Source organism: Ixodes scapularis, unplaced genomic scaffold, assembly GCF_016920785.2.
Source record: "Ixodes scapularis isolate PalLabHiFi unplaced genomic scaffold, ASM1692078v2 PGA_scaffold2__306_contigs__length_199485367, whole genome shotgun sequence".
Lineage (NCBI taxonomy): Eukaryota > Metazoa > Arthropoda > Arachnida > Ixodida > Ixodidae > Ixodes > Ixodes scapularis.
Window position 1 is genome coordinate 33,909,842 of NW_024609857.1, and position 15,191 is coordinate 33,925,032.

At 42.1% G+C, this 15,191-nt stretch overlaps 1 protein-coding gene across 17 annotated transcripts in view; it reads right to left on the bottom strand.

Moving 5' to 3' along the window:
- LOC8053552 (E3 ubiquitin-protein ligase UBR5) overlaps window positions 1–9,800 on the bottom strand; it is an 86,052-nt gene extending 76,252 nt beyond the window's left edge. For 12 of the 17 annotated variants that reach the window (XM_040502254.2, XM_029993098.4, XM_040502256.2 and 9 more), the window contains exons 1-2: window positions 9,577–9,759; window positions 8,067–8,193 (exon numbers count right to left, since the gene is read on the bottom strand). In XM_040502254.2, coding sequence (XP_040358188.1) covers window positions 8,067–8,193; window positions 9,577–9,638 — 189 coding nt within the window. In that variant the 5' untranslated portion in view covers window positions 9,639–9,759. Of the gene's footprint in view, window positions 1–8,066; window positions 8,194–9,576 lie in introns of all 17 variants that reach the window. The other 5 variants (XM_029993099.3, XM_040502253.1, XM_029993097.4 and 2 more) reach the window with 3 other exon arrangements.
- Between the last annotated feature and the right edge of the window lie 5,391 nt (window positions 9,801–15,191).

Below are 15,191 nucleotides of genomic sequence, written 5' to 3' on the forward strand. Positions count from 1 at the left end.
CCGACCTACAAAACCATTTTCCGCGGGAGAAAAGGTTTCCTCCTTGCCACCCAGAGGAGGAAACCCCTTCTCCTTTCCACGGAGACTAGCTTCCGGACCCGCCCTTTTCAGGGGAGGAGGACGAAGGAGTGCGAGAGGGGAGGGAGCGAAGGTCGTTGGGGAGCACTTCCCTACCCTGCTGAAAATGGTTTCGTAAGTCGGCCTTTAAGTTCTTTCTAGCAGCTTGACCGCCTCCGCAATTTGTCTGCACTTTTCATAGCGGGAATGTGCTATGTTGCCCTCCAAGCTTGAAAACTCAGAAAACTCGGGAAAAATGGTCAAAAAGTAACATAGAACAAATCTCCATTGACAACTACCTCTTTGGTTTGCAAGATTTTGCTCCAAAATTGCGTAACATATAGAAAAAAACTCCAATCAAATGCAGGAACAGTAATTATGTAATGAACAAAAAATAAGTGTGCAAACGAGCTGGTGTAAATTGAACATAACAAAGAGAAACCCTGAGACTTGGGTAAGATAAGGGACACCACAAACACAAAGTGTTGGTGCTGCCTCTTATTTTACTCTAGTCCCGAGGTCTTTCAAATTATGTTAGTTACCTAGTAATCACTTTCATAGATATTTTGACATGCCAACAAACAAGCAGTAGAGTGCACAGTGCATGAACACCTCTATTCAAATGCAAGAAGCTGATTAATAATAAAAGAAAGGTCAAACATTGACCTCTCTTCGATCAAACAATCTGACACTTTAAAACGCTGACAAGCCAATAAAAAAAAAACATCTTTCAGGATCACCTGTCACAAAGTACAAATGTGTGCAATATCTGCCCTTTCTTCTTAATAGAATCCAGTTAGAGAAGAATACTAAAAGTGCCAGGGAACAAAAACTAAACAGGAGACAGTATCAGTGATGGAAGCGGCACTTGACCTTTTGTAGCAGGTTCTGTGGCAGGCAAGACATTGGTTTGGAGCAGTCACTGATCCTTTTGGAGCAGCTGCTAACATCTGTTAGCACTTAACTTGAAAATAAAAAAAGTGGCTGCATCGCTAAATGAGTTCATCTTCGATAATGACTGAGGGTTCCTCTTTAAATCCTGGGGCATATTTACTTATCACATTTTGTAATAAGAATAGATAGGGTACCAAAGGAACACAGAGCATTCTTTTTAGAAATAAGGCTCTAGTCGGAGAAGGTTCCATTTACAATGGGTACTTAACAATTTACGAAAAATTAATCGTAGCTCAGCACTTTAGTTTTGAAATAGAGCTTCTCCCCCCCTCCGCACTTTTACAGCCGGTAGATTCTTTAGCCTGTAGATATAAGTTCTGTCAAATGCCATCAAAAAACAGCTCGTCTATAAACAAAAATGCGTCCCCCCCGTTTAATGAACCTACCAAACTTGAAACTTTAATATTATAAACTGCAAGACAACCACCCCTAATTATGAAAACCTACACTTGTGCAAGTGACACTGTTCCCTAGCAGCGTTGGAACCAGAGCAAGGTCAAAGTTTTCTGATCTTTCGACCGACGGTCGCACAGGAACAACCTTGACTACCATTTATTCAAAAATAGACCCACATTTCTTTTTTCTTCTCGGCGCAGATTTTTTAAAGTGCAAGATCAACCTATAATTAAAATTAAAAAAAGTAAACCTGGAAGAGTACTGAGCATAATTACGGAGCTTATTGCGCTAACCCAGGCCTCAACTATGTCAACCGCTGCATCTGGCACTTTGATGCAAAGCGTTGAAGCTTGACATGCGCGCGCGCTGATGAGAGGTGGTACGGAGGCGTGCAGCAGACATAATTAAGTGATCACATCAAATCAAATAAAATAGTTTATTTCCCCATTCAACGAAAAATGAGGGCAGGCAAAAGAAAAAAGCTGATGAACCAGCTTGACATGGTCCTCGGCCACCCTACAGAGGCAGTGGAGGCGGCAATAGAGAATATACGCCAAAGAGGGAGGCATCAGCATTAACCCAGGCCAAAATTGGGGGGGCAGGAGCACAGTGGATGATAGAGATAAATTAAAATGATAGGAATGCCGCAAAAAGGTTCTGGGAACATACTAAAGCCCACGGAAAAAAAAAACTGAGGAATGTCAACAGATACTGACCGCACAGGATTGGACAAGGGTGGGGGTTGGGGGGGGGGGGCAGAGAGTCACGAGAATACATTAGACATACAATAGAAGCAGCTTTTTCGAAACTGGAACCAAATCAGGCTTTAGGGAACAGTAACAACAACATAGCACAAGAGGAGAAGTATGAGAAGTATAGTGAAACAGCTGGGGAATGGGATAAAGCAGAAGGTAAGGTCCCGGCTGGAACTGCAACAACCCCAGATGGCATACCAATGAGACTGATTAAAATGTTCGGCAAAATAAGTAAACTGAAGCTAAGACCAAATTATTACAGGAGGGGATGTGCCCCTCCCATAATAATTAATTATTTAGATTGACCAAATAATTATGGGAGGGGATGTGCCTCAATGATTGGAAACTAAGCCAGATGAGACCAATATATAAGGGCAAGGGAGACAAAGGCAGTATCAAATTGTACCGACCAATCACAGTAACATCAGTAATCTACCGAATAGCTACGCAGACTGTAAAGAAAAGAATGGGCAGAGGAGAAGCAGATACTGGGAGAGCTCCAAAATGGTCTCAAAAGAGATAGAAGACTGGAGGATAACTTATTCGTAATCATGCAGTGCATAGAGATAGCAACGACAACGTGAAGGCCATTATGACTGGCATTTTTGGACATCAAAAGAGCATACAACAATGTGAATCAGACAAAACTCTGGGATAAACTGAAAAGATATGAACTAAATGAAAATTTTATTAAGTATTCAGAACAGATATATGCAGATAACAAGGTAGTTATAACTTGGGAAGCCAAAACCACAAAACCAGCAGCAATAAAAAGAGGACTTAGGCAAGGCTGCCCATTGTCTCCCCTGCTCTTTATGATATACCTTAGTGAAATGGAAAAAAGAGTAGAGCAATGCAATTTAGGATTTGATCTTACAAGGAGGGGAAAAAAAAAGTAAATCAAGTTTTACCAGGGCTGATGTATGCAGATGACATGGTACTTGTAGCAGACAATGGCGGGACTACCGTATTTTTCGGGCTATAGTCCGCGGACTATACATGTTTAAAAGTTGAAATTTCTGGCTGTGCGGACTATCTATGCGTGCGGACTATACAGGAATTATGTTTTTCAAGATTGTTTATTATGACGAGACGTGACGGATTTTGTGCACGAAAGTGTATGTTAATGATGATTTATGCACATTATAGGCTTTATTGTGAGCTAAAAAGCAGACATTTGTAAACGTGTGCCGTCTATGAGAAGATTTTCGTGTCGACTAAGCACCAGGTGCGGACTATGCACCGGGTGCGGGCTATGCACCGGGTGCGGGCTATCTAAGCAAAATCTTTTATTTTTGACCCCAAATTTCCTTCTGCGGACTATACACCGGGTGCGGACTATAGTCCAGAAAATACGGTAATTAGAATTCGTGCCGGGGAAGGGGACGGTTTAGGCCTAAACTTCAGTAGGAACAAGTCTGAGATACTACAGGGTGATTCAAGGAGAGGCCAGGCTCTTTAAATCGACCGCAAAATTCGGTTTCTTAACCTATCGCGCTACGACTTTGTGCAGCGTTGCCCACAGATGGTGCATTTTTTTTTGTAAAATTTGCAAAGAGCGAACTTACCCGAGGAAAAAGTAAAGAAAAGAAAAGGCTTAGCTCCTATGGAAACGCAGGAAAGCCACCGGTCTTCAAACAACACGGCGCCGTTTCGCACGAAAGAAGAGATGGCGTAAGCAGTTGCGACGCCAACTGCCGCCAATGAACGAGCATACGAAGCCGAGAGCTGGCGCTTTTAGCAGACAAGAAACTGCAGTTCCTTGTTGTTACTGCGCCTCTTTTTGTTTCTGCGACTGTCGCCGCCTGCGGAATGCGCGTCGCTTTTGAGTCGAAAAGGTTGTCTGCTAAAGACGCCTGCTCTTGGCGCCATATGCTCGTTCGTTGCGCCATCTCTTGTCTCCTGTGCGAAACGGCGCCGCGTTGTTTGAAGACCGGTGGCGGCTGCGTTTCCATAGGAGCTAAGCCTTTTTCTTTCTTTACTTTTTCCTCAGGTAAGTTCGCTCTTTGCAAATTTTACAAAAAAAGGTGCACCATCTGTGGGCAACGCTGCACAAAGTCGTAGCGCGATAGGCTAAGAAACCAAATTTTGCGGTCGATTTAAAGAGCCTGGCCTCTCCTTGATACACCCAGTAGTTCACAACGACGCAAAGGGGGAACCTCTGGAGATGCAAGACACTGTGATAGAACATGTAGAAAAGTACAAGTATTTGGGTGTGTGGTTAAATGAGGGAAGAAAATATCTGACTGAACATGAATATATTATAATAAAGAGAGGAAAAGAAATTTGGCTATTATGAAATACAAAGCACTGTGGAGCTTTGATAAATACAAAGTTATGAGGGGGGTATGGAAAGGAGTAATGGTGTACTAGGGTTGACTTTCGGTAATGCAGTTTTGTGTATGAAATCTGAAGTATAGTCAAGCTTAAAGGTAAGGCAAAGGAGTGTAGGCAGGTTAGCTTTAGGAGCACATGGTAACACACCAAACGAGGGGGTACAGGGGGACATGGGTTGGACATCCTTTGAGAGCAGAGAGGCAACAAGGCAGGTAAACTTTGACCAAAGGCTAACTGATATGAAGCAGATGAGGTGGGCAGCTAAGGTATATAAGTTCCTATACATGAAAAGCTTGAACACTAATTGGACAAAATAGATTCGAAAGCTCGGAAACAAATTTTTACAGGCGGGCAGTGAAACGAAGTCAGTAGAAAACAGAGTTAAGGATGTGGAGAGAGAGAGATGTATGTAAGAAGGAAGTATGCAGGAAAAATCGGCTGTAACTATGCATAGGTTACAAAAACAAAAAATAAGGAAAGGAAAAACAGTTAGGGCGTAGGCGAGCTGGTGCAAGTTTACTATTTTTTAGACCACCTGAGACTGGCTGGAAGAAACACGACGACGACTCAATTTGGCAATGTTGAGACGTCGTGTTTCTTCCACCCAGTCTCAGGTGGTCTAAAAAATGGTAAAGGAAAGAAACTTTGATAATTCGGGGGGGAGCTCTTTACCAATTGAGGCCAGAACTGGGGTACTAAGAATGAAGACTTATAGGGCAAAATTCGAACATATAGATACAGTTTGTTGCATATGTGGAATGGAGAGCGAAACTATAGAACACCTGGTTTTGAAGTGCAAAAAGGCTTAAACCTGCCCTCCCTGAAGGGAGAACGGATGTAGAGGGGGCCCTGGGTTTCTGTAGAAAAGATGGAAGGGTGGATTATAAAAGAGTTGAAGTAACAAAAAGGAGGTTAGAGGATTGGTGGAAGGAGACTAGGGAAAACTGAAATTGGTAAAAGCAACTAACACAACTGGAGACGGGGAGGACAGAGGAAAATTGGGACTCCCTCCCGCGCGGCTCCGGCCCAAAGTCTCCACCCTGTCTCTCAGTGGGTCTGGTTTCTGGAGAACACCAACAGCTTGACCAGAGGAAAATTGACGACTCTCTAGCCGGGTAGAGAAGGCAGGGTGCGTTTTACTTTTTTCTTTTCCTTTGTATTTGCCCGATTCAACAAAGGCCCCCGGCCCGGTGATAGTTGCAGGGAGGTAGAGGAAAAGAAATTGGGTATTTAAGTGGGGGAAGGAAAGCCTTTTCTCAGGCTAGGTGGTGCAAGCTACCACCCGTTACAAAGAGCATAGCCAATATCACCCATCCATCCATCCATCCAAAAATTAGGAAGTAAAAGAGTTAGTGAAAATACAAAAAGGGTGTGTCAGGAGTAATGGGTAGAAGTATTAAACAACATTGAGAAACTGACTCATATTTTCCTTTCTGTTACACAAAGTTCTACTTTCCTTAAAAAGAATAAATTTCCAAAAAAACAAATGCCAACACAAATTAAAAAGTCATGCAAAAAAAAATTGTTTACCGTCTAGCTTTTTATTGCCTATTCAAATTACGGAAACATGTAAAAAATAATGAACACAGTACGAGTGATCTACAATAAAATACAGCAACAGCCAACATCCGAGGGACGCAATGGGAATACGGTATGTAGTACAATACACTGTGAGGTAAACTAAAGTACATAATACAAATTAAGTGCGGCCAGCGCTGCGCACACTTTAACTTTCTGTCTTTTTCACAATTGTAAAAAGTTCCGTAATTGTTCAAATGATGTGATATGTATATAATATACATAATGCATCATTTGAAAAATTATGCATGTCTAGCTCATTACTTGACAGGAGTCGGGAGTACAAGACCCCGGTTCTGTGTTATCACAGTAGCCGCCATCGTACAATTTGGCAATCTTTTAATGCGAAAGCATTAACTGTCCCATTGAGCGAATTGACATCACCAGCTCTGAAGCCGTATCAAACGGCACCTTCCCCTGTCCCAATGGAGCGAAGCCTGTGGTCTGTAGCAGAAATCTGATGGATAGGCTCCCATTGGCTGGCGCACGTCATCAAGGAATAAGGCTCCCATCGGGTCTCGCACAGCATAGTTCCAAGCCCTCTCCATGATGGCGCAGCGCATGCAGCGGCCCGGCCGCCGGTAAGAGGTGCGGGCCTGGCCGCACAGCCCGCTCGGGCAAACTCTCCAGAAGCGGCACGGACAAGCTCAGCGCGGCGCAGCCACTTCACGAGAGCGCGCGCTCGGCCGTCGGCCGCTACTTCAGCAGTAGCGAAACGTGGCTGTCCACGCCATTACGCTGCACAAAAACTAAGGAAGTGGAAGAATGACATTCATGCTTTCGCAGTCACAACTCATAAGTAATTAGGTGTCCTTGGACTTTTTCTTGCAACGTTTAGCTCCTCACATTGTCGACATTGTCTGGGAATTTAGACAATGTCAGCACATCAACCAACCTGCACGGTTGATGGGCAATCTCAATATTTTGTTTCACCTTAATTTAAAGTGCAGCCGCTGCTACAAGCCAATTGGTCCAATCAGCGTCAAAGTGCGACATTATGGCATACATCAATCTTCCTGTGTGTGGTCTTTCATCGACTAAACGAATCAAGGGCAGCGAATCTCCCGTGACTTGCGTTTTTAGTATGCGTTTGTGTTTCTTTGTGTTTGAGCCCTCGACTGTACTTTGACTTCAAATAAAACAAACTAAATGCTGAGTAGAGACACTCTTCAATACCTAGTTATACCATTTTCCTTTTCTCCTACTTCTTTAAATATTAGAGTCGACAAATCATATTTATTTATGCTTTGTCCATTTTGATGCAGGTGTGGCACAATTATTAGAATAAATGGCACTTTGGTGCAAGATGTAGCAGACACGTTTATGGCACAAATGGCGCAGCACTTCCATCACTGCGGTGTGCTATTAACAACTGAACATAAGTGTGAAAAAACAAATCATACATGCCTTCTTATCGCAAGGACGGCACAATGTGTTCAAACTCCTGGTGCGATAAGTGTAAGGACGGAGTACTGATGCATTTTGTTTCACCAACGAATTTGATATTGAAAGCCTCGAAAATCTCTTTCGGTTTAGTTTTGATACTTTTCTAGAACCTTTGTTCTATTCAGGTTTGGCTTGCAACCACACCTATGACAATGCACAGCCAAGTGTCCTAACAATGCCCTTTTCACCGATAAATCATCCTCCCTTTCCTTGAAGCCTCTGTCTGTAAGCCCAACGTATGTGTGTCTGCATGTGGTCGAGAAGCACGCAGGCCTGTACATTTTCCTTGCGACAAGAAGGTACATGTGTTGCAGTTTTTTACATTAAAGTTTAGTTGTGAGTGGCACACTGTCTTCTTTCTAGTCCTTGTTCTGTGGCACTTTCAGTATTCTTGCAATATAACAACCAACCTATCTCTCTTACTTCAGCTAGAGAGTCACACACGTCACAAGAAAACCTTAATACCTTCAAAATCTGGTATTCAGGCTCAAATGACATGCCTCTTTACACAGTAGGCATGCCCAGAGGTTTCAGAAGACCTACCTCAAAAAGGAATGCTATGTGGGAGGGCCCCACAGCACACTGCAAAACATTGGAGTTTCTGAAGTGGCTGACCACTGAAGGAGGTGCATAGGCACCACGGTGCAATTTTTCTGCTACATCTCTCAACCTGCAAGTGAAAAGAAAAAAACATGTTGAATTCAGTATACACAAGAGTTCATCCCTTCTCTGGTGCAAGATACTACCATTGACTGGGCCTGCTCCAAAGAGATCACACATATTTTCAAGCAAGGCTCACCTCAGGAACAAAACAAAACAGCTTGCAGTAGCAAGTAAAAGTTTAAAGTTGTGAGTTTATTTGAATCAATAAGTGTTAATAGTTTATTCTGTCTTGAAAAATTCACAATTCATTTCTCCTGTATAAAAAAGATTGTATGTTGCCTTTGTTATTTGTGAGTGGCAATAGAACCTAGACAATCATTAAAAAATTAAAGTGATCCAATTGGTGACTCACTTGTTTCATGAGTCTCAAACACACACTCATTGGCTCTTTTATTTAGGGTGTGTGCGTGTGTTTGGGGGGAGAGAGGGGGAGGGTTAGATTATATTATGAACATTACAACACTCTCCCGCTGCAGTGCATCTCAGATCAATATTTATTCAGAAACCCTGCTAAGAACCCTGCTAAGCGACATGGATGGATGTGAAATATATGGCGGTACAGTCCCATCCTCGAATTATTCTATAAAAAAACCATTATTTAGCTGTATGAACTTGTAGCTGTAGTCTGCTGTGCTTCAAAACAAATTTCACGTCACTGAAGAAAGCCCGACCTTTAGAGCAGCGTCTGTCAATGACGCAAGGAAGCACGCTCTCGTGTGAGCTGTTAGGCTTGATACGATCTCTAGTGAACACATTTGATTGGGCGCATACACGATCCAAAATTTAATTCCTTTTAGCCGGCACTTGGCGTTCACCTTTTTCAACTGTTCGACAATCAAGTCGTCAATCATTCGTCCAGTCACAACTAAACACGACACAGTCCTGTGCTGCTATGATGACTTCGAGAAATGTGCGGATCATGCATTTACTACCAGTTATTTGTGTTACGTATTTCGTAAACATAGGATAACGCTATCGTCACGATCATTCGAACGAGTAACCTCATTATACGAATGAGCTTGTAACACACTTTACTCAGTACACACGGACTACGAACGGATGCGAAGATTACTGATTCACCCCACACGAATCGCAATAAGTTACTAGCGCAAGTTCATTAGCTAAATGGGAGATATGAACACAGGACCGCCGACTTGCACCAAGCATGGGAATGCGCAAAAGTGTTCCTCCCCTGCTTTATGAAATCAGATTATCGTGAATTAGAAAAGTATGTCAAAGCAAAGCTGAATCGCGCGAACACCTTAAAAGAAGTCGCCGAACAACGAATATTGAATAGATTCGCGAATTTCGGAGTGCGAACGCTCAACAAACACTGGACCCTAGGCCTAACTTCCCGCAGTGTCGAAAGCAATGCCAAGTCTCCTCGTACCTTTCATTCAGTTGATCTTCGTTTCCCGGCAAAGGGAATGCCAGGAAGTGTAGGGACGTCATAACTATTATCCAACCATTCAGTTAATCACACATGACCAATTCATACAAAATTCACCAGCACCACTTGCAACACTTCACTCAAATCCACCATCCACCACTTCAGGGAAAGAGCAAAAGACGGTTTGGATTGGTTTGGAAAGTGAAATTAGCCCTGATCCCAGGTGCGCCAGGTCACAGAGCGCATTGAAAAAAACTGCACTGGTGTCGAGAGTCATATAAGGAAAAGCGAAACCGAAACTCCATAAAACCGTGAATTGAGTTGTATTGTAATTATATACTCAGCTTATACCGCAAAGCCAGCGAGCTTTCAACTAAAATATAAAGTATGCAACAAAACGAAATACCTTGATTTGGTACCTGTACTTTTGTTATTTTCCACAAACAGTTTGCATATTTTCCATTTGAATCTGCTGTTTTCTGCAAACTTCGTCCGGGAAGAAACCAAGATCCAAGAATTCTTGTGCGTATCGTTCCATATTATTACTTTATTGTTATGCACTCCCCTTTTCACATCCTCTACAATTGAAGAAATACGAGTTTTTCCTTGTTTGCATTGTCTTATGTTCCATAAACCTTATATGATTTACCTCATGAGCCCTCATATATTTACTTAGCATCCAACTATCTCTCCCACTCATAAAAATCTTTCAGTGTATATTCATTTAGTAATTCGTTGTTTTAAAGCAGTCGCTGTTGGTGCCCCTTCCCGGCAAAAAGTGCCCATGCACAGTCCCCGCTACATCCACGTTCCCCGCTCAGGCAGCCGCAAATGCGAAATACCCACGTGTTCGCGCTGTATACAGTACACTGGCCTAAGGCTAATCTCCTTCGACATGCCTTTCTACAGCGCAAAACTACAACTCTCAATCGCACCACACTTTGTGTGGTTCGTTTGCAATTTCACTTTACACACTTACCAACTGCATGGAGCGTGAATCCGGCTAATGCATCAAAACGTAGATGCATGCTGGGTGCTGTGAATGAACCTGGAAATAAATTACTTTCCGTCCACCAAACATGCCTGGTGTCTAAGATTCACACACAGTGTTGGTTCGTGTTCATAACTCACACATGCACGCTGAAGGGTTTTGTGCACAAGACCCCCCCTCCCAGGCAGGGCTGTAAAAATAAAAACACCTCACAACAATGAGACCTACAGAAAAAAAGTTTATTTTCTGCCCTCTTGATCTCCAATCACAAGCAATGTATGTACAGCAGACACATAGAGAAAAAAAAAAAAACACGAAATAGAACATGATAAACTGACACTTCAACAAAAAAACGACACAGCCACAAAAATAATGTCTCCAGGTTGCAAATATAGGATATAGGTCCTGTTTTGCATAGAACAGCATAAAACAAAAACACAGTGAGGGCGCAGGCGAGTTGGTGTAAGTTTACCATTTCGTTAAAACAGCCGAGACTGGATGAGAAAATCTTGAAGCAACCAAAGTAGAAGAGACAGGGAGAGAAGTCAGTCAGATGACATCTCAACCAGTCTTAGGTTTCATAACAAAATGGTAAAGCACAAAACAGTTTCTGTGTGAGCAAAGCTGAAATAATTGTAAATATGAGCTTACATCAGAATTCCTGTCACTTTAGGGATCTTATTGTTTTCCGCAATCCTATCGTGTGTCCCATTCATAAGATGCACACTGCTCTGGCAAGCAGCAAAAATCATGCACGCAACAAAACCGAAGACAAGTGCGGGCGGTTCCAGCAAGACACAAGAACTTGGAGATATTGGTAGGAATTTAAGGGACCCCTCCACATCAACAAGAATGCCTCATGCAATTTCACTACTTCAGAGTCTGCATAATTCGAACGATGCTGTCAAGATTTCAAATAAGAATTATAACAATTTTATTATACAAATGTCTCGAAATCTGGTTCGACTCCAGTACCGACATCTTTATTTAATCTCCGAACAGAGGCCGAAGGGGCACTGAATTCCTGGACTGCTTCTAATGCCACACTTTCTGCACATCATTTCTACAGTCACAACAACGAAACAGAGAAGTTGTTAATAAGATGACGAGAAGACAATCCATCAGCGAGGGTTTATTTGGTGACAAATATATTCTATTTCCAAATAATAAAAAGATTGTCTTTAGACAGCGTCGTAAGGCTCAACTGACGTTAGCACCAATTGCACCAAGAAAGCTGGAAGGCAATGACGAGCGATAGAATCCAATCTTCAATGAAGTTTAAACTGTAATTACAGAAGTACCCTTCGTTGCATCTCAAGGAATGTGATAATCTTGACGGCCTCAATAAGCAAAAAATGCCCTTCTTTCTTTTCGCGTTCTCACGGATGATACGAGGGACAAACAAAGTTTTAGCAAGTGATCGTTAGTGGCAAGATGCACAGCCGCGCGTCCTTATCAGAAGTTACGTCACACATTGTTGCATGGGGGCCAAAACCCGTGCAGTTACAGATAAGACACACGGTGGTACTTTGTATTGCAGTTGCTTTCACAACTAAGCCATCATGAAAAAATGCTTATTGGTTTTTGTTCCATCTTGATATTGTATGAACATAGAAGCCACTGTCTCCAAATGCGATATTCCACAGAAGAAAGACACGAACCACGAAAGGAAGCCGCGCTGTATTTCATGCCAGACATCCATAATGACGGTATATTAGTAGGTCAATATACATAGCTACCGTTACAAAACGATGAAAGCTTTGCATCTCGAGGATTACAAACATACAACATGCATATTGTGGGAACGACAGAACACTGCAATTTATCCACGGACATGAAAAATATACACTGAAGGATGAAGAGCAAGACCTCTGGCGACGGGAAACATGAAGGAACAGGGTCGCCTCTTTGGGAAGGAAAGGGTGAGTCATCACTTCTCGCCGGTGGGTCGGGGGGTTCTTTTCGAATCGATTATGAAGTGAATGTTGCAGTACAAAAGGTCTAATGCCAATTCTCTGCCTACTATTAGGAACATTGCTTGGGTGCAGTAGCTAAAAAGCTCCCGTTAAATAAATGAATAAAAAAATGCCACTGCAGTATTGCATTTTTGAGATAAAGGCTAATTGCTTAGTAACGTCTTCAATTTGCCAGACTATCTTTGTTCCTTTGTGAAAAAAATCTTTTGTGCCTTCAAATATCATCGAGCTCTAATGTTGTTCCGTGAGTATGTTCTGCCTGTATTCAAATAAATATGGTACTAATGATCCTTTTTAGAATGTTTCACATTCTACAAACAAGATTAAAATGTGGCTGAGAGCTACGATTCAATATAGTACAAGCGCTTGGCTCCTTGGCATGTGTGACAAAATTCACTGCTAGGATACTTCAATGCCCAGAAAAAAAAAGGAAGTGGCATCCTAAGTTTGCCAATAAGACGACAGAGTTTCATACTATTTAGGCTGCTTATGCAGTCCACTGCCACAGGTTTGTACTTCCCATTATATGTAATGAATCACACCTATGGTGCTAAAACACTCTGTAGCACAGATTGAAAATAAAGATATTGGAAAGTATGCTACAAATATGATGATGCAACGCTAAATAGAATACCATGCACCAAATATAAGGGCGAGCGTAGCTTATAATCAGCACTGCGAAAATAAGGACCCGCACTAATTCTACCAAAAACCCAGGGAGGATTATAGTATGTACAGATAAATTTCCCACAATAAAAGCACTGGGTACCCATGATTGCAGCCTACAATGGGAATTAGTCTCATAATAGTAGTCATAATATTTGGGAACATTCTGGCAATACCTCATATGTTAGGCCAACTTCACTATCGACATGCGACAATTAAACCGTTTTTATCTTGCACCGAGCCAGCATGCATTAAATTTTTTTTTTAGAGATGCAAGCATGTTTTAACACTCCTTAAAAAGAGGTACCTGAAAGAGATCACAAGATTCAAACAAACAGCGTATTGGTGCCGGTAAATAGGGTATGTCTGACAAATTATAAACTACCAGAGTAAAAATATCTACACCGTTTACAAAATCCAAGATGCAACCATGCCCATAAAGTGTACACCTAAATACCTGTGAGATGCTATACAAGGATATGCAGATACTTACTTTTCCAAAGAAAACGGGTCACACGTGTGCAGGTGACGTAAAGCACCAGGCAGCATTTTTGTCGCCACTTATGGCTGAACCCAGTGTATTTGTCGAGACAAATTTTTTCCATTGGTCACAACACACCAAGGTGTCTGGTCAGAGCCAGACAAGTAGATGAATGAGGGTCACACATTTCAAATCCAAGTGTTTATATGAATCGAAATTATCAACTTAAGTTTTGCATCCTCCAGTTTAGTACACACCAGCTTTTTTTTACAAGTAAAAATTTACCTCCAGTAAGTTTTACTGAAACATTTAGCCCACCTTGAATGCAGCCAATTGACACCCAGTTTTAACAAGCAATGTTTTTTTTATCAGCCAATTTCTATGAGAAATAGTCATGAAAAACCGTCATGAAGAACCGTCACGAAGTCCTGTCACAAAGACCTGTCAGAAAAAACTTCCATGAAGGACTGCAATGTCACGCGACACCATGACGTCATGCCATGACATCGCACAGTGGCATGTGGATGTGACCGTCGTGTCATGATGTCACAGTTCCTGGTCACATCATGACGCTACATGATATCACATGACACCATGACGTCATGCAACACAGTGGTGTCCTGTGACACTATGACGTCCTACGACGTCAGCGATGCGACATCACGTTACATGACATCATGATGTCACATCATGCAACACCATAACATTCTGTGATGCCAGTCATGTGACCTCATGACGTCAGCTGACATCAGACACAGATAGCATGTGCCTAGATCATTCACAACACATTCTGTGCTCGACGGTCTTCGACAGCATGATCAAGCTATAGTCAGATACAGCATAAGAGGCAGCGCAAGGGGGAACAGAATGCGCACGAGAAAAGCTGTTCTCCTTTCCACTTCAGCTTTCCTTGTTTCTGCCCTTTTACCCCTTGCACTATCTTTCTTATGTTGTATCTGACTATAGTGTAATTATTTTAATGTAATTTTGACCGGTAGTACAGCTAATAATGGTTTCTTTAAACAAACCTTCTACACCCTTCTCCAGTAGAGGCCGAAATTCATCAACATAAAAATGCGAGCTTTGAATGTTAAAAGCTCATAAGTGCGTGACTGAAAAAAAAAACATCCCGCTTCCCACTCGCCACTATGAGCATTAACACCTTGCACATTCGAAATAATAAATATTTAAAAGGGAATATATATACTATATCCTCTCAACAGTGATATACCGCAGCAACATCCGAACTGGCAATTTAGGAAGGCAATTTCGAGAACACCATTATTTGTGACTTGAATAAAAATATTGGTCCATTTAGTTCCACCTGATATTACAATACAGTCGAGCCCGGTTATATCACACTCAGGTGTTTCAAATTATTGTTTATATCAAACAGTTCAAACATCCCCTTGAAAATCACTCGTAATAGTAGGTATCCAACTCCCATGGCGAGGAAACTCGATATAGCGAACGAAGACGTGAAGCCCGGCCGCCCGTTGCT